General features: G+C 45.1%; 1 protein-coding gene across 3 annotated transcripts in view; it reads right to left on the bottom strand.

Annotated features, from left to right (window-relative positions):
* The window catches only part of epha8 (eph receptor A8), a 523,624-nt gene that overhangs the window by 158,805 nt on the left and 344,597 nt on the right, over positions 1-20,222 (bottom strand). For all 3 annotated transcript variants that reach the window (XM_043675514.1, XM_043675512.1, XM_043675513.1), the window contains exon 5: positions 4,604-4,939. In XM_043675514.1, coding sequence (XP_043531449.1) covers positions 4,604-4,939 — 336 coding nt within the window. The remainder of the gene's footprint in view (positions 1-4,603; positions 4,940-20,222) is intronic.

Genomic DNA, 20,222 nt, shown 5'->3' with positions numbered 1-20,222 from the left:
AAAACAATTTTGCTCACCAATGCCCTTCAAGGAAGGAAGTCTACCATCCTTGCCCATTAAATCACTCTATACTAACAGCAATGTACTGACTCCAAACTGTCCTTTGAAACATCTTGGAGAGCCATTCAGCTGTTTCAAGGGCAGTCAGGGAGAGGCAATGAATGCTGGCTTTGCCAGTAATACCCATGTGCCATGAAAAAAAGTTGAAAATTGAACAGCCATTAAGCAAGTGGGCAGACAGAACACCATAGCCCAGTGAGATGTCCAACACTTGCTTACACCCTATCATGAGAATAGTCATTTGATTTAGAACCTTGATTATTGCTGAAAAAAAGACATTTTTTTGCCTTCACTCATCAGGATAATTTACAAGAACACCACGTTAAGGAGAAAGCCAACTTTCATACTGTATTATGATATGAAATCACTGGTTTGCAAGTGTATGCTGATTAACTTTGAGTCTGAACAGAAGCACTCATCATGGTAATGCATCTACCAGTGTGCATGCCTGTCTGAAACTACAGGATATGGATCCTATGACAAAGTTTATCTGACACCACTTAATTAACACTCCACAAAACCGGCTCCAACTGTCACTCTCTTTGGATTGCCCTGTTGTTCAACAGGCAGCAAACCACAATGATGCAACCAACTGTGAGGCCAGATTGCAGGAAACTATAGAGCCTCTGCTTCAGTGCAGTGTGTTCAGTGAAATTTCTAATGGATCTCATGAATTTACATCAGTCCCGATCTCCAAGAAATTTCTCCCTTATGCTCTTGGGAAGTTGGTTGGGGGTATGGTTAGCTACCACAGGCTTAGTATGAGAAGGTGCCAGTGTTGGATCACTGAGGTGGATGTGGAAGATCCCATAATAATATCTCAAATAAGAGGAGATCTCCTTCTTGTCCAATATTTACCCCCTCAATCAACTCTGTACATGCTGAAACAGTCTGTGCCCATATGTTGCTAGATGCAGACAATACTCAAACCTGGGCAGATACGTACAAGTCACATTTGCACCAAACATGTGCCAAACAATTGCCATCTCTAACAAGAATGAATCTAACCATCTGCTCTTGATAACAATATCCTGAGGGTGACCATTAAGTTATTTGGATCTGCCACGTACATACCGTGCCTACAGAGTATGTCAAATACCTGTCCACCATCTTCCAGGTACAAGTTAGGACTGTGATAGAATACCCTCTTGACTAACACCCTACTAACCAGATTAAATGCCCTCTATCACCATGACCAGCAACTTGTCAAGCCTCCCTTGACCACACCTTCCAAATTTGTGATCCTTATCATTTACAACAGCAAGTGAATTGGTAGTAACTTATCACCTGATCCAGTCCAAGAGACAAACGATTCTGACTTTGAACTAAGTTGACATTCCTTCGCTGCCATTGTATCAAAATGTTGGATCTCCCTCCGTACTTGCTTTGTCTATACTCAAAGACTGCAGTTGTTCAAGATAGCAGCTTCCCAGCACCTTCTCAAAGGCAACGAGGAACGGGAAATAAATGCTTGTCCAACCAGCGATGCCCATATCCCATGAAAGTATCAATAAAACAGTATCAAAAATAGTCAAGATTGTCTGGCCATGACAACTTCAATGCCCACATCTCAACAATGTTAGACTTCAAAACTCCTTAATTGACTAAAATGCTTTGAGATATCGTGTAGTCATGAAAGGTGCTATATAAATGTGGGTCTTTCTTTTGCTGTTCCTACTTTAGTCATGTCAGTATTACAGGCTAATTTCCACCAACAATCAGCCTGGGAGCACTCATTCAACCAGGCATGACCCTCCAAGATGGTGTCCTGATAATGGAAAGGTTATACTTGGAAAACATCTAATAAGAGGTCTTGTTCACTGTCCTTGTTAAGGTAGATTATTATACACTGACTTAGGAACAAGTGATCATTGTGGTTTTGTGGGATGGCTACCTCATGTTCTGTCATCTCTGGACATTACCAAGTATTGATTCTCTCAATTTCCATCTGTTAATTTCATATTTTATCAAATACATTCACCCTATCTTCCACTCATGCTGTGATCTTTGATTGATGTTCTCCTACATTGTTCCTCTGAGATTTCCAGGAAATGGCCTCCCAGTCTACACAGCTGGTGGACTATGTAAGGTCTCCTTTGAGCAGGTCACCATCACTCACTCCTCCTGCTGTCTGTGGAGGCACAAGGTGGATCTCATTCGGTGAACTGGTGTTCCACCCAGAGCAATGAACAAAATAGAATTAATCAGGGCTGCTTAATTTGGATTGGGTAATGGCTGAATACAGGAGAAATGAACAAATTCCCAGCTGAAAAATCCAAATCCACTGCAGCACCCAGACTCTTCAATTTTTAAGTAGTGCATCCAGTCAGTCAGTGCCTGAAGCCAATCCTGCAAGGGGTTACTCAGCAGTGCCACTGGGTAGATCTCAGATTCACTCGGATTGAAATAGCTTCAGGCTCCCATCGCTGGTCAGGTCAGCATTCACTGCCCATCTCCAATTGCTCAGATGGCAGTTCAGAGTCAACCATATCACTGTGGGTTACATGTAGACCAGTCCAGGAAAGGAGAGCAATTTCCTTCCTGAAAGGAAATTAGTGTACCAGCTGGGTTTTTTAAATCAATCATCAAGTTTCATGGTCATCAACAGACTCTTATTTCCAGATCTTCATTGATTTTAACTTTCACTATCTGCCATGGTGTGCTCTGAACCTAGACCCCCAGATCATTACCTTAGTGTCTAGATATAGTGTACTGATAATACCACTATAACATCACCTCCTCTTAATTACGCCATGGTTCCCGATTGGTATAAATTAATGAGATTTGCTGGCACATCCATCAGGTGGAGTAAATGAAATAGGGGTAAGTGTGGGTAAAGTTGGATAAGGTGGTAAATCAGAATCTCTGATTGAACATGGCAGCATCCTCAGTCTCCTTGGTGATTAATTCTACAGAATTCCTGATCGTGTCAATCTGCAATCACATTGGGACTCAAGATTTAGTCTATATGCTGGGGAACTCATAATGTCAAGATATGAGGCTGAATTACAGTGCACTGCTTCTTTCCTCTTTTCCATTTTAAAACATACTGAATAATTGACAGGGAATATCTTTACTCCTTCTAGCAGTGAATATGCAAAATGTACAGCAGCGAAAAGGGAATGGTGCATGAGATCCACATTCTGAATTCATCTTAATACAATTTACATCAATTTTCTTTTCTACTTATGCTAATTGATCTTATTGAAAGAATTGCAGTACAGTTTGTCCACAGTTATTTCACAAGCTTGATGTTAATATTGGAAAACAATAACTACAGGTGCAGGTATGTAGTTTCCTGAAAGTGGATCACAGATAGACAGGATGGTGAAGAAAATGTTTGGCAAGTTTGCCTTCGTTGGTCAAAGCATTGAGTACAAGAGTTGGGACGTCATGTTACATCTATACAAGAGATTAGTATAGCCACATTTGGAGTACTGCATACAATTTTGGTCACCCTACTAAAGGAAGGATGTTAATAAATTGGTAAGTGTGAAAAGATTTACAAGAATGGTACCAAGACTGGATGGTTTGAGTTATGAGGAGAGGCTGGATAGGTTGGGATTTTTTTCCCTGGAGCATAGGAGGCTGAGAGATGAAATTATCGAAGTTTATATGATAGGCATAGATAAGGTCCATTCTCGAAGCGGCACAGGTTTAAGGTCAGAGGGGCAAGATTTAAAAGGGACCTAAAGAGCACCTTTTTCACACAGAATGTGGTACATGTATGGAATGAGCTGCCAGAGGAAGTGGTCGAGCTGGGTACAATTACAACATTTAAAAGACATTTAGGTAAATGAACAGTAATGGTTTAGTGAGATATGAGTCAAATGCAGGCAAATAGATCAACTCAGTTTAGGAAACCTGGTCAGCATGGACAAGTTGGATGGAAGGGCCTGTTTCAATGCCGTACGCCTCTATAACTTTATAACTAGTCATTATTTTCATTATTCATTTATGGAATGGGGGTGTTTATTGTCCATGTCATTCACTGGCCCTGTCATGTATTGCCCCTCCACAACTGCCTAGGTCCTATTGCTGTGAGTTTGGAATCACATGTAGGCCAGACTGGATAAGGACAGCAGATTTCCCTTCCTTAATGGCATCAGTGAACCAGACAATCAGCAATGACTATCAGGTTAGCTTTTTATTGAATTCACTTTTCACTACCCATTCTGACAGGATTTGAACCCACAGATGACTAGGTTACCAATCCATTGATATTACCATGATACCACATCTCTCCATAGGACACTGAATGTGCAATTGTTGAATTTTCCTTCAGGATATGGAGCCCAGGGTTTGTTACTATTCGGTTATGCGTGTACCTCTGATTCCATCATAAATGAATAGTTGCTAATCAACCTGTTCAGAGATGGTACAACAAATCTCTGGAGCAGTTGGGTCTTGAACCCAGGATCTCAAGAACTGAAATGGTGACCTTATTCTGCCAAAACCCAAACTGAACCAGGGATCATTTAGTCATCAGCCTAACGGTCTCCCAACTAAACTATTTTGGTTTAATAAGACATGAGTTTCGTACCTGCCTGGTTTGTGGTAACATTCAGTGAAACAAACTGCCGGGACTCCAGGCTGAGGTCAGAGACTCCATTGACTGCCTCGATTGTCAGGGTATAGTTGGTGTGCGCTAACAGGTTAATCACACTTAAAGCGGGCTGTGTCAGCCCCATCTGCTTTGGGCTGAATCGGATTCGGTTGCCACACGCTTCACACTGGCTTGCCTCCCACGCACACTTCCTGCAGATAATGTTGTACCGGACATCGCTCCTTCCTCCATTACTGGAGGGTGGGCTCCACTCCAAGGTCACTGTGGTTCCATTCACAGTGGACATGGCATTTACTGGGGCAGAGGGAGGTCCTAGTCCATTGGTAAAGAACAGAAAGAGTGAGAATTAAGATAAAATTGAATTGTCATGTGGACATCATCTGTTGGAAAATTAACATGACTGTAATATCATCAGCTTCCTTTGCTTATTTCAAATTATTTTGCCACAGTACAACCATTACATGGAACTCAATGCAAATTGGTAACTTCGATAATGGGTCATCACAACACAAACATGTCCCTGGGACTAATGTCCCTTGCAACACATTCACTTTGCACATCCAGGAATCGCCTGAAATGCATTAAATACTTTTGAAGAAGTGAGTAATAAGATAGAAAACCACATGGATGCGAAAACTCTGAACATTCTCCCCAATCCCAGAGGCAATTGAGTGAAGAAACTCAAGCTGGCTGATTAAATTCTCCTTGTAAACCTGCCAGTCCCAAGAGGATTGCAGTTGTGTCCTGAATGTGGAGAGCCGGTGCGTGTGACTGTTATGTATTTTGGTGCACAGTGGTAGTGTCCCAACCTCTGAGCCAGGAGACCAGGGTTCAAATCCCATCTGCTCCCAGAGGTGTGCCGTAACATCTCTGACCATTTTGATTAAAAAACACCTACATGCGTGGTAACCGATGAACAATTGTGAGTTATAACTGAGGATGTGAGTTATAACTGAAGCTGAAGGGATAATGAGGGACAAGAAGGTGCTGTCACAGAGCTGGGAAATTGAAATCAGAGACCAGTACGGGTAGGATAATAGTAACACAACTTTCATCGCATGCATTAAGTTGAGTCATAAATACCATATGCACTCATACTATTACAAGTAATAGTGCTTCATGAGTGCATTTATGTAAATATTTACTGCCATTTCAAATCAAATTTTATACTCATAGACTTATCAATTCACATTGCACTGAAGGACGCCATTCAGCTGCCAACATGTCCAATCCAATTCGTTTGTCCTACTTTCTCATACTGCAATCAAATTTTCAAAAATTTGGAATTTTACCAGATTCACATCTTAAAAGCTCCCAGGTTGCAACCCAATAAATGGTGAGGATGACCATTGGCACCGTGCGGTTTAATGGTGCAGATTCTGATCTCTCTAACTTGACCCCAGATACCCCATCCTCCACTCTTCTCCCACTCCCCGTCCAGATTGTGACTGGAGTCTACTTGCCATTGACCATTTTGTACCTGCGAGTGATTAAACAAAAGAACAAAAAAGAACAAAGAACAATACAGCAGAGGAAAAAGCCCTTCAGCTCTCCAAGCCTGACACATTTTGCCCTTCCATACTAAAACTGCCTTCACGTACAGGATCCATTTCCTTCTATTCCCTTCCTATTCATGTATTCATCCAGGTGCTTCTCAAATACTGCAATTGTGTCTGTTTCCACCACCTCCTCTGGCAGCGCATTCCAGGCACTCACCACCCTTTGTGTGAAAAATAGGCCTTGCACAGCTCTTTTAAGCTTCCCCCCTGCACTTAGAATTTGTGTCCACTAGTAATTGAGCTCTCCACCCTGGGAAAAACCCTCATACTTTCCACAATCTTATAAACTTTTATCAGGTTGCCCTCAACCTCTGCGTTCCAACAAAAACAAACCCAGTCTATCCAACCTTTCTTCACAGCTGAAATCCCCCAGACCAGGCAACATCCTGGTAAACCTTTTCTGTACCCTCTCCAAAGTATCCACATCCTTCTGGGAGTGTGGTGTTCAATGTTGCAAATGTGGCCTAACTGAAGTTCTATAAAGTTGCAGCATAACTTGCCTTAATGCCCCTTCAAATGAAGGCAAGCATGCCATAGACCTTTCTTACTCCCTTATCTACCTGCATTGCCACCTTCAGTGACTTGTGGACCTGCACACCCAGATCTTTCTGCACATCAATACTCCTAAGAGCTCTGCACTTGGTCTTCCAAAATGCATTGCCTGGATTAAACTCCATCTGCCATTTTTCTGTCCATGCTGCCAACTGACCTATATCCTGCAGTATTTCTGACAATCCCCCTCACTATCCACAATTCCACTCATCTAAAAACTTATTAATTGGACCGGGCAATGTTTTCCTCTAAATCATTTATGTAGATCATGAACAGCAGAAGTCCCAGCACAGCCCTCCATTCCAAAATGCATCCTTACACTGTGTCTCCTATGACTAAACCAATTCTATATCCAACTTGCCAGTTCACCCATGATACATGTGACTTCACCTTTTATACAGTCTGCTGTGAGGGTCCTTGTCAAAGGCTTTATGAAGCCCATGTACACAACATCAACTGTGTTTCCCTCAACCATCCCATCACCTCCTCAAAAAACTTGATGATGCTCTACCTCCCTGCACAAGATCATGCTGTTTATCACTAATCAGTCCACTTCCTTCTAAATGCTTACAGATCTTGTCCCTGAGAATCTTTTCCAACAATTTCTGTACCACTGATGTGAGGCTCGCAGGCTTGTAATTTCCTAGAATATCCCTGTTATTGTTTTTAAACAATGGGACAACATTAGCTGTTCTTCAGTCCTCTGGGACCTCACCTGTGGCCAAACAGAATACAGAGATATTAGTTAATGCTCCAGCAATTTGTTCTCTTGCCTCCCTCAATATTCAGGGATGGATCCCATCAGGAACCGTGGACTTATCGTTTGAAGTATTACCTCAATACATTTTAAGACGCACAACACTTCTTTCTTTTTAATAGTAACTCGGTTTAGAAATTTGACACACCCTTCCTTGAGATTATCCCTCACTAATTCCTTCTCTTTGTTAAATACCAATACAAAGTATTTGTTTTGGACCTCACCAACCTCTTTTTGCTCCACACAGACAGTCCTTCCTTTTTTCTTGATTGGGCCAACTCTTTTAGGAGAAAGTGAGGACTGCAGATGCTGGAGATCAGAGCTGAAAATGTGTTGCTGGAAAAGAACAGCAGGTCAGGCAGCATCCAAGGTGCAGGAGAATCGACATTTCGGGCATGAGCCCTTCTTCAGGAAATCCTTGGATGCTGCCTGACCTGCTGCGCTTTTCCAGCAACACATTTTCAGCTCTGGGCCAACTCTTTCCCTGGCTACCCTTTTGCTTTTAATTTATGTATAAAAAGCCTTGGGATTCCCCTTAATCCTGTTTGCTAATGACAGTTCATGACCCCTTTTAGCCCTTCTAATTCCTTGGTAAGCTCTTTCCTAATTTCCTTATATCCTTCAAGGGTTTTGTCAGTTCCCATCCTCCTAGACCTTATGTGTGCTGCCTTTTTCTTTTTGACCAAGGTCAAAACATTTCTGGTCATCTAAGGTTCACTTAACTTGCCATACAGATCCTTCATTCTCACAGGAACATGCTGCTCCTGATCTCTAACAACTGCTATTTGAAATACTCCCACATATGCATTGTGGATTTACCCTCGAACAGCCACCTCCAATCAACACTGTCCAGTTCCTGCCTGATATTGTTGTAGCTCGTCTTCCCTCAATTTAACACCTTCACTCAAGGACTGCTGCTATCCCTATCCATTAGTATCTCAAAACTCATGGTATTGTAGTCACTACTCAGCTGTCAATCCTGACTCTATTTCAGCCAAGTCTCCGTAATTGCAATAATATCATAGTTCCAAGTACTAACCAACCTCCAAGTTGCCAGTTGCTGAGGGAGAAAGGGAATAGGTGATCAAAAGGCAGAGAAAGAGCAGGAAGGCAGTGCAGGTGTCCTCTGCAGTCATTTCCTTCCAAAACAAGTATAATGTTTTGGATACTGTTGGGGTAGATGGCTGACAAGGGGAAGGCAGCAGTAGCCAGGTTCATGGCATCATGGCTGGCTCTGCTGCACAGAAGGGCAGGAAAAGGAGTGGAAGGGCTATAGTCAGAGGGCATTCAGTTGTAAAGGGAGTAGATTGGCTGTTCTGTGGTCAAAAATGAGACTCCAGAATGGTATGTTGCCTCCCAGGTGCATGGGCCAGGCATGTCTTAGATCAGCTGCAGAACATTCTGAAGGGGGAGGGTGAACAGCCAGTTGTTGTGGTGCATATAGGCGCCAATAAGATAGGTAAAAAGAATGGGATGAGGTCCTACAAGCAGAATTTAGGGAGTTAGGAGCCAAGTTAAAAAGTAGGATCTCAGAGGTAGTAACCTCATGATTGCTACCAGTGCAATGTGCTAGTCAGAGTAGAAATGAAGGAATAGGCAGGATGAATCCATGGCTTGAGAGATGGTACAGGAGGGAAGGGTTCAGATCTTTGAGACATTGGGACCTGTTCTGAGGGAGGTGGGACTATTACAAATTGTATAGTCTACACTTGGGCAGGACTAGAACCAATATCCTAAGGGGTGCTTTTGCTAATGATGTTGAGGAGGACTAAACTAACATGGCAGGGGTATGGAAACAAAATGAGGAGGTTAGTGGCCACTATGGACGTAGTAACTAAAGCCTGTAAAGAACTAGATAATGAAGTTGGCATGACTAAAGGGAAGTGTAGGCAGGGAGTAGATGATGAATTCAAAGGGACTGATGGTCTGAGGTACATTTGTTTTAATGTAAGAAGTATAGTAGGTAAGGCAGATAAACGTAGGGTTGGATTAGTATCTGGGAGTATGATGTTATTGCAATTACTGAGATGTGGTTGAGGGAAGGGCAAGATTGGCAACTAAATATCCCAGGATATCGATGCTTCAGGCTGGGTAGAGAGGGAGGTAAAAGGGGTGGAGGAGTTGCATTACTGGTTAGAGAAGATATCATAGCTGTGCTGAAGGAGGGCAGTATGGAGGACTAGAGCAGTGAGGCAACATGGGCAGAGCTCAGAAATAGGAAGGGTGCGATAACAATGTTGGGGCTGTACTACAGCCTCCCAACAGTGAGTGTGAGATAGAGTTACAAATATATAGACAGACTATGGAAAGATGTAGGAGCAACAGGGTGGTGGTGATGGGAGATTTTAAAATTTCCTAACGTTGACTGGGATTAATTTCATATTAGAGGTTTAGATGGAGCAGAATTTGTAAGGAGCATCCAGGAGGGTTTTATCAAGGAGTATGTAAATAGTCCAACTCAGGAAGAGGTATTGGGGAAGGAGCCCGGCCAGGTGGTAGAAGTTTCAGTAGGGGGTTCCTTTGGGAATAGTGATCACAATTCCGTAAGTTCTGGAATAGTCATGGACAAAGACGAGAGAGGTCCTAAAGGAAGAGTGCTAATTGGGGGAAGTCCAACGATTGCAAAATTCAGCTGGAGCTGGGGAATGTGGATTGGGAGCAGCTGTTTGAGGGTAAATCCACATTTGACATATGGGAGGCTTTTAAAGCAAGGTTGATTAGAGTGCAGGATAGACATGTTTCTGCGAAAATGAGGGCTAGAGATGGCAAGATTAGGGAACTATAGATGACAGGTGAAATTATGAGACAAGCTAAGAGGAAAAAAGAAGCATATATAAGGTCTAGGTGACTGAAAACAGATGAAGCTTTGGAAGAATATCAGGAAAGTAGGACCAATCTGAAATGCGGAATTAAGAGGGATTAAAAGGGGTCATGAAATATCTTGAGCAAACAGGGTTAACAAAAATCCCAAAGCCTTTCATTGTATATAAGGAGCAAGGGGCTAACTAGAGAAAGGGTTGGCTCACTCAAGTACACAGAAGGAAATTATCTGTGGAGTCAGAGAAAATGGGTGAGATTCTTAATGAGTACTTTGTGCCAGTACTCACCGAGGAGAGGGACACGATGGATGTTGAGGTTAGGGATAGATGTTTGATTACTCTAGGTCAAGTTGGCATAAGGAGGGAGGAAGTGTTCGGTATTCTAAAAGGCATGAAGGAGAACAAGTCCCCAGGTCTGGATGGGATCTATCCCAGGTTTCTGAAGGAAGTGAGAGAGGAAATAGTTGGGGTATTAACAGATATCTTTGCAGCATCCTCGAACATGGGTGAGGTGCCAGAGGACTGGAGAATTGCTAATGTTGTCCCCTTGTTTAAGAAGGGTAGCAGGGATAATCCAGATAATTATCGACTGGCGAGCCTGACGTCAGTGGTAGGGAAGCTGCTGGAATAGATACTAAGGGACATTTGGAAAAAAAATGGGCTTATCAGTAATAGTCAGCATGGATTTGTGCAGGGAAGGTCATGTCTTACCAACTTATTAGAATTCTTTGAGGAAGTGACAAAGTTGATTGATGAAGGACTTTAATAAAGCATTTTATAAGATTCCTAATGGTAGGCTGATGGACAAAGTGAAGTCACATGGGGTCCAGGGTGTACTAGCTAGATGGATAGAGAACTGGTTGGGCAACAGGAGACAGAGAGTAGTAGTGGAAGGGAGTTTCTCAAAATGGAGAACTGTGACCACTGGTGTTCCACAGGGATCCATGTTGGGATCACTGTTGTTTGTGATATACATAAATGATCTGGAGAAATTTTGCAGATGACACAAAGATTGGTGGAGTAGCAGATAGTGAAGGGGACTGTCAGAGAATGCAACAGAATACAGGTAGATTGGAAAGTTGGGCAGAGAAATGGCAGATGAAGTTCAATGTGGGCAAATGCAAGGTGATGCATTTTTGGAAGATCCAATTCAAGAGTAAACTATATGGTAAATGGAAAAGCCCTGGGGAAATGGATGTACAGAGAAGATCTGGGTGTTCAGGTCCATCGTTCCCTAAAGTTGGCAAAGTAGGTGAATGGAATGGCCAAGGTATACGGGATGCTTTCTGTCATTGGACGAGGCATTGAGTACAAAGGTTGGCAGGTCATGTCACAGTTCTATAGGTCTTTGGGCCACATTTGGAATACTGCGTACAGTTCTGGTCACCACATTACTGAAAGGATGTGGATGCTTTGGAGGGGGTGCAGAGGAGGTTCACCAGGATGTTGCCTGGTTTGGAGGGCACTAGCTATAAAGAGAGGTTGAGTAGATTAGGATGATTTTTATTAGAAAAATGGAGGTTGAGGGGGCACCTGATTAAGGTCTACAAAATCATGAGAGGTGTAAACAGGGTGGAGAGCAAGAAGCTTTTTCCCCCGAGTGGGGGACTCAATTACTAAGGAACACAAATTCAAGGTTAAAGGGGACAAGTTTAGATTAGATTACCTCCAGTATGAAAACAGGCCCTTTGGCCCAACAAGTCCACACTGACCCTCCAAAGAGTGACTCACCCCCCATATTTACCCCTGACTAATGCACCTCACACGAAAGGATGTGGATGCTTTGGAGGGGGTGCAGAGGAGGTTCACCAGGATGTTGCCTGGTATGGAGGGCACTAGCTATAAAGAGAGGTTGAGTAGATTAGGATGATTTTTATTAGAAAAATGGAGGTTGAGGAAGCACCTGATTAAGGTCTACAAAATCATGAGAGGTGTAAACAGGGTGAAGAGCAAGAAGCTTTTTCCCCCGAGTGGGGGACTCAATTACTAAGGAACACAAATTCAAGGTGAAAGGGGACGAGTTTAGATTAGATTACCTCCGGTATGAAAACAGGCCCTTTGGCCCAACAAGTCCACACTGACCCTCCAAAGAGTGACCCACCCCCCATATTTACCCCTGACTAATGCACCTCACACTATGGCCAATTTAGCATGGTGAATTCACCTAACCTGTATTCCTGATGAAGGGCTTTTGCCCGAAACGTCGATTTTCCTGCTCCTCGGATGCTGCCTGAACTGCTGTGCTCTTCCATCACCACTAATCCAGAATCTGGTTTCCAGCATCTGCAATCATTGTTTTTACCTAATTCACCTAACCTGCACATCTTTGGAATGGGGAGGAAACCGGAGCACCCGAAGGAAACCCATGCAGACACAGGGAGAATATGCAAACTCCACACTGTTGCCTGAGGCTGGAATCGAACCCGGGTCTCTGGTACTGTGAGACAGCAGTGCTAACCACTGAGCCACTATGCTACCCTAAAGGAGACATGCGTGGAAAGTTATTTACGCAGAGGGTGGTGGGTGCCTGGAATGCGTTGCCAGCGAAGGTGGTAGAGGTGGGCACGATAGTGTCATTTAAGATATATCTAGACAGATACATGAATGGGCAAGGAGCAGAGGGATAAAGACCCTTAGAAAATAGATGACATGTTTAGATCAAGGATATGGATCAGTGCAGGCTTGGAAAACCGAAGGGCCTGTTCCTGTGTTGTAACTTTCTTTGTTCATTGTAACCCGTCCAATTTGTATATATCCCACCTCCCCTAGAACCAGTTCCAATCCACCATGAATCTGAAACCCTCACCCTCACACCATTTTTCAGCCATGTGTTCATCCTATAAACCCTGCTATTTCTGCTCTGACTACCCTGTGGTACTGGTAGTAATTGTTGTGGTTCTGTTCGCCAAGCTGGGAATTTGTGTTGCAGACGTTTTGTCCCCTGTCTAGGTGACATCCTCAGTGCTTGGGAGCCTCCTGTGAAGCGCTTCTGTGATGTTTCCTCCAGCACTTATAATGATTTATATCTGCCGCTTCTGGTTGTCAGTTCCAGCTGTCCGCTGCAGTGGTTGGTATATTGGGTCCAGGTCGATGTGCTTATTGATTGAACCTGTGGATGAGTGCCATGCCTCTAAGAATTCCCTGGCTGTTCTCTGTTTGGCTTGTCCTATAATAGTAGTGTTGTCCCAGTCGAACTCATGTTGCTTGTCATCTGAGTGTGTGGTTACTAAGGATAGCTGGTCATGTCCTTTCATGGCTAGTTGGTGTTCATGGATGCAGACCATTAGCTGTCTTCCTGTTTGTCCTATGTAGTGTCTTATGCAGTCCTTGCATGGAATTTTGTACACTACATTGGTTTTGTTCAAAGGACTAGCCACACTACCATACATCAAAAACATTTCTGAACTGACAGCCAGACTATTACGACCACTAGGGCTCATAACAGAACACAAACCAACAGCCACTCTCAGACAACAACTCACAGGACAAAAGACCCGATACCCAGCATGAGCAAAACCAATGTAGTGTACAAAATCCCATGCAAGGACTGCACAAAACACTACATAGGACAAACAGGAAGACAGCTAACGATCCGCATCCATGAACACCAACTAGCCACAAAACAATACAACCTACATTTCATCCTTAGTAGCCACACATGCAGATGACAAGCAACATGAATTCGACTGGGACAACACTACTATTATAGGACAATTTTTGAGGAGAAAGTGAGGTCTGCAGATGCTGGAGATCAGAGCTGGAAATGTGTTGCTGGAAAAGCGCAGCAGGTCAGGCAGCATCCAGGGAACAGGAGAATCGACGTTACGGGCATAAGCCCTTCATGAGCAAAACCAATGTATGTACAAAATCCCACGCAAGGACTGCACAAAACACTACATAGGACAAACACGACATGCTATCCTTAGTAGCCACACACGCAGATGCCATCAACATGAATTCGACTGGGACAACACTACCATTATAGGGCAAGCCAAACAGAGAACAGCCAGGGAATTCCTAGAGGCATGGCACTCATCCACAGATTCAATCAATAAGCACATCGACCTGGACCCAATATACCGGCCACTGCAGCGGACAGCTGGAACTGACAACCAAAAGCGGCAGATTCAAACCACTATAAATGCCAGAGGAAACATCACAGAAGCGCTTCACAGGAGGCTCCCAAGCACTGAGGATGTCACCTAGACAGGGAACGAAACGTCTGCAACACAAATTCCCAGCTTGACGAACAGAACCACAACAACGATAACCTGAGCTACAAACCTTCTCCCAAACTTTTGAGTACTGGTAGTAATCCTGAGATAGCTACCTTTATCGTCCTACATTTCAACTTGCCTCCTAGTTCTCTATATTCTGTTTTTAGGACTTCATCCTTGTTTTAAAACAATGCTGTTAGTACTAATGTCTACCATGACCACTGGCTGTTCACTCACCCCCTCCAAAATGTCCTGCAGCTGCTCAGAGACATCCAGGACCCTAGCCTCAGGGAGGCCACACCCTGGAGACTTGTTTGCAGCCACAGAAACACCTATCTATTCCCCTTATGATTGAATTCCCTACAACTATAGCACTTTTATATCTATTTCTCCCTCCCTCTGCAGCAGAGCCAATGATGGTGTCGTGAGTTTGGTTGTTGTTGTTATCCCGAGAGGCCATTCCCCTCAACAGTATCCATAACAGTATATCTGTTTTACACGGGAATAGCCACAGGAGATTCCTGCACTTCCTGCTTAATGCGGTTGCTTTCCTGTCCTAGCCTGTGTTGGCTGTTCTGTTTGATCAACATGATCATGGGGACAGCTGCCCTCATCTCTATGTGACTGTTGTTGTCATTTTGCTGAAATAGAGTCAAAGGGGCATACAGCTGCTCAGCACAGAAACAGACTCGTCAGTCCGACCTATCCATGCTGACCAGAACTGATCTCGTCCCATTTGCCAGCATTTTGGTCATATCCCTCTAAACCTTTCCTATTCATGCCTTTGAAGATGCCTTTTAAATGTTGGAATTGTACCAGTCTCCACCACTTCCTCCGGCAGCTCATTCCATACACACTCCACTCTCTGTGTGAAAAAGTTGTCCTTCAGATCCTGTTCAAATCTTTCCCCTCTCACCATAAAGCTACGCCCTCTAGTTTTGGACTCTCCAACCCTCAGAAAATGACCTTGACTATTCACCCTATCCATACCCCTCATGCTTTTATAAACATCAATAAGATCACAACTTCAACCTTTGATGCTCCAGAGAAAAAAGCCCTAGCCTAGTCAGCCTCTTCCCATCGCTCAAACCTCCAATCCTGAAGACAACCATGTCAATTTTTTTCTAAACTCTTCCCAGTTTAACAACATCTTTCTTATAGCAAGGAGACCAGAACTGAATGTAGTATTATAAAAGTGGCCTCACCAATGTCCTGTACAGCCACAACAGGACATCGCCACTCCTATACTCAATGCACTGACCTATGAAGGAAAACATGCCAAACACTTTAACAGCACCCTGTCTACCTGCGACTCCACTTTCAAGAAACTATGCACCTTCATCCTTAGGTCTCTTTATTTGCAACACTCCCCAGGACCGTACCATTAACTGTATAAGCCCTGCCCTGATTTGCCTTACCAAATTACGACATCTCACCTCTTTCTAAATTAAACTGCATCTGCCACTCCTCGGCCCATTGGCCCATCTGATCAAGGTCCCATTGTACTCGGAGGTAACCTTCTTCGCTGTCCACTACACCACCAATTTGGTGTAATCTGCAACTTACTAATCATACCTCCGGTATCCATGTGCAAATAATTTCAGGTGACAAAAAGCAGTGGACCCAGCATCGATCCTTGTGGCACACTGCTGGTCACAGGCCTCTGGTCCGAGAAACAACCCTCCACTTTTTTAACCAAAAGATGGAATCATAAAAAAATGCAAGAGGCTCTGACCCTGCCCCCTTCAGACACTCCCAGGACAGGGACAACACTGGGTGAAACACAAAGCAAAGCCCAGCTCGTCCGAAACAGAAAATAAAGCTGCCGTGACTGTTAGACAAAAATAAAGCTACTACGCTGGGGAGACACAAAAACAAATACACACGCAAAAAAATGGCTCCACTCTGACTCCATCCCCACCAACCACTTTTGGGCAGGGACAGGGGGCCAAAATAAATCTAAACTCAAGCTGAAGCAAAGAAACCAAATAATTAAACAAACAAACAATAAACCAACTAACTAAATAAATCTCCTCTGCTCCATCCCTATTGAACACTCCTGGCACAGGGATCACAAAAGTTTAAAAATCCAGAGGAAGTTTCCCTGCTCACTTCAACTACAAATAAAATTCCCCTACATCGATCCCCATCAAGCGGATCTGAGGCAGGAACAGTACAGGGTTAAAACAGAAGCCCCCTTGGCTCTTCTAATGGGTCCAAAATCAGAACAAAGGGAAAATAAGACAACCCTTTTCCCAGGGCACCAAACTGAAAACAAATGTAAACTCAAAAAGGCAAAACAGAAACTTATACTACAGAGACAATTAAGTAAATATCAGAAAATCATTATCCAGGCTGATAATGCACTCCAGGCCTTAGGCTTCCAGCAGTCTCAAAAGGCCTTGTCTGGGTCAATGAGTACCGTGTGCTCCATGTCCAATGACACCCGAGTGTGGATGTAACCATGAGAGAGGGGCAGACAGTCAGGAACAACAAGCTCCTCTTTAGTCTGCTGTTTGGACCTGTTGGTGGCCATCTTGGCAAGGCCCAAGAGAGAAACCATGAGAATACTCCTAGACTTGTCCGCCCCTCCCCACATCAGGTGCCTGTAGATCAGGAGTTTGGGGTGGAAACGCAACCAAAGCTTTAACAGCAGCCCCTTCAAAAAACTAAATTGGGGCTGCAAACAAACGCACTTGATATAAATATGAAACACTATCTCTTCCAGTCCACAGAATGTGCACGTGGCCTGGCACCCAGTAAATTTACTCATTTGCTAGTTGCACAGGATCACCTCTTGCAGCACTGCCCAGCCCAGATCACCAATGTAAGAGGGGAGGACCCCTTTATAGAGGGTCCTCCACTGGGGATCTCTGCCAGCGGAGGACAAAACATCACACCACAGCATGTCTGGGTGGTGGGTGAAAGAACACCAGTGGAGAGTGTGCAACAGCAACCCGTACAAATAATACCTCCGTGCTGTTCAAAAGGGCATGAGAAGGATATCCCTGAGATGGCTCAGGTTGTGGGGCATCACGACACAGAGGATGGTCTGCAGCACGGGGCACTGTCAAGTTCCAGATGGACTGGGTCAGTTCCGTCCGGAAGCCCACCGTACCCGTGAGCCACCTTGAATACACGCGAAGTGACAGGGCTGAGTGCCTCATCCGTCAGGTCTGGATGGTTCGGGGCGTGAACAGGAGGTGGACTGATGCCAGCGCTGTCCAGCCCGCTCCTCTGCCATCCAGCACGTCCCTGTCTCTGGTCCACCCTCTTCTCCCTCAGCCAAAGCAAACCACGCTCAAGGAGAAACCTGTTCTTGAACAGCGGTTCCCTAACGAGAGCCCCCACTCCTGTAGGGGGAGAGCTCTAGCATGAGCTGACGGTATCCTAGATGGTGATCGGTTCCAGATAGAAGATAAACAACTCCTGAAAGAAGACCCGAGGTTGCGACTATTCCAAGAACAGGAATGGTGTGTCAAAATGGAGGCCGTGCACCTGACGGAAGAACTACATCATCAGGACGCACCACCTTGGATGAAGCTCGATGTGAAGGTATCGCTGCAGGGTCTGAAGGCAGAAAGTTGCTAACTGACCACAGTCCTCAAGCAGGAGATTCAGAATCCAGGGCTGCCTCTTGTCCCAGAAAAGCATGACAATCTTTTTCTGGATAGCAGTGACAACATCATAGGGAAGGACCAAAGTAACCAGCCACCAGCTGGTTTATGACCAGTACCTGTGCCCTGTAGGACAACACTGGGAGCAGTCATGTCCAGCGTGCTAGACGAGTGGTCACCTTGGTCTCCAACTCTTGCCAATTTGCTTGCCAGCATTCCTCGACAGTGCAAAGATGAACTCCTAGGTAGAAGAGGTGAGTGGTACTCCACATGAAGCACTTTAGTTCCTCCAGGAGGGTTTCCATCTGCCATGGACCGACCAGAAGTCCTGAACACTTGCTCCAGTTGATCCTTGTGGAGGACACTGCAGAGTAGACCTCCTGGCACTTGTTCATCCTGAACAGGTCAGCTGGGTATGTGAACATGAGGAGCATGTCATTGGCACACCTCCAGCCCTGGCCCGCTCAGAGCCAAACCCAAATAATGCGACACTGTAAGGGGCACAGGAATGGCTCCACGCAGAGAGAATAAAGCTGAGCGGACAAGGGGGAGTCCTCTCCTAAAATGCAGGGGCACAGCCAGGCACCTGTTAACCTTCACTGGACACTCTGCAACAATGTCAGAAGCCCCGAGCAGATACTCGTGATACCCTCTGTCGAGCACCTTTTCTTAATCAAGGGAGTGAAAGGCACTTGACAGGCCAGCCCTCTGGTAATAACGAATCATGTCCTGGAACAGGTTTGTTGGCATGGATGCTCCGGCCTGGGACAGTGTAGTGCAAAGGCAAGTCGAAAGTGCATTGGCAAAGATCTTGTCACCTGTGCTGAGGACGGGGCGGGGGGGGAGGGAGGAGGGGGGAGACACCCGACACCAATTCTTTGACAAACAGAGATCTCCCTTCTTAGGCATGAAAGGGGCATGAAAGGGGCATTCCTCTAGGACCCGCGCATAGTCATCCCTCTCCAGGATATCCCAGAATGCCCTGAAGAATCCCATGGCCAGCCCGTCAAGCCCCGGGGCCTTGCCCCTGGAAAGCCGGTTAACGGTGCCAGTCAGCTCCTCCGGGCTCAAATGGGCATCAAACCTCTCGGCACCCTCAGGACTGACCTGTGGCAGTTCCTACCACTGATCTCTGTGAGCTTCCTCACTGGATGGATCTGGAGAGAAGAAAGCCGCACAATAGTCCCTCACTTGGGGCCTTAACCCCCCTAAGGGATACAGCATCGGCCAGCAGCACAAAGAACTCCTGATGAACCCTGTGCCTTTTACCCAGCGAATAGAAAGGGAATTCACGGTTGAGATCCCGAGGGAACTGGACCCTTGATCTCTGGGACCCAAAAAGATGCAGATCCCAGAGTGCGGCCTTCTTTTCTTTGTATACCTCTCGCAGGGCAGCGTCCATCTTGGGCTGACCGAGATGTGGCCCCAAGTCGGGCACCTCCTCCTCCAACCCTTCGATTCTGGATTTCAGCCTCTTTATCAACCCCACATGTGCTGCTGACAGAAGACAAGGACACGAGTTTTGTCCAAATCCCACCATAGCCTCAAGGAGGGGAAGTCCATCTGCTTCCTTCTCCAGCCGGTCCAGGCCCAGAACAGCTTGTCCTCCAGCAAGCAAAGCAGCCAATGAGATAGCTACCCTGCCAGAACTGGGGGCCAGGTGACCCACAAAGACACTTCCAGGTCACACCAGAAGCCACGTAGCTTGGTTTCCGGAAACAGTGTGGCTCACCATGTACTTACATTCCCTGAGCAGCCAGAGAATTCAAAATCAGTGCTGGACCTTCCCGTTGATGTTGAGGCTTAGCTATGGATGTCTTCATGGCTGCAGTATGCACGAGCACCACCAGTTTAAAAGAATGTAACCCAAATTATGGCAGGTGGAGGAACTCTTTTATTCCCTTCGACTCCCTGAGGATGCTGCAAAAGAATCCCTGGCACTGCCATTTCATGTTCTCGTCCATTCCCAGGGCTGCCAGTAGCTGCCAGGCAGACATGACCAGAAGTGTTAGAGAATTCAACGGATCCATAGTCAACCGGACTCTGTCTTGGTGACCAATCATCACTTGCAAAA

The sequence above is a fragment of the Chiloscyllium plagiosum genome, chromosome 34 (assembly GCF_004010195.1).
Source record: "Chiloscyllium plagiosum isolate BGI_BamShark_2017 chromosome 34, ASM401019v2, whole genome shotgun sequence".
Classification (NCBI taxonomy): Eukaryota; Metazoa; Chordata; class Chondrichthyes; order Orectolobiformes; family Hemiscylliidae; genus Chiloscyllium; species Chiloscyllium plagiosum.
This window is presented reverse-complemented; position numbering and strand designations above follow the sequence as displayed.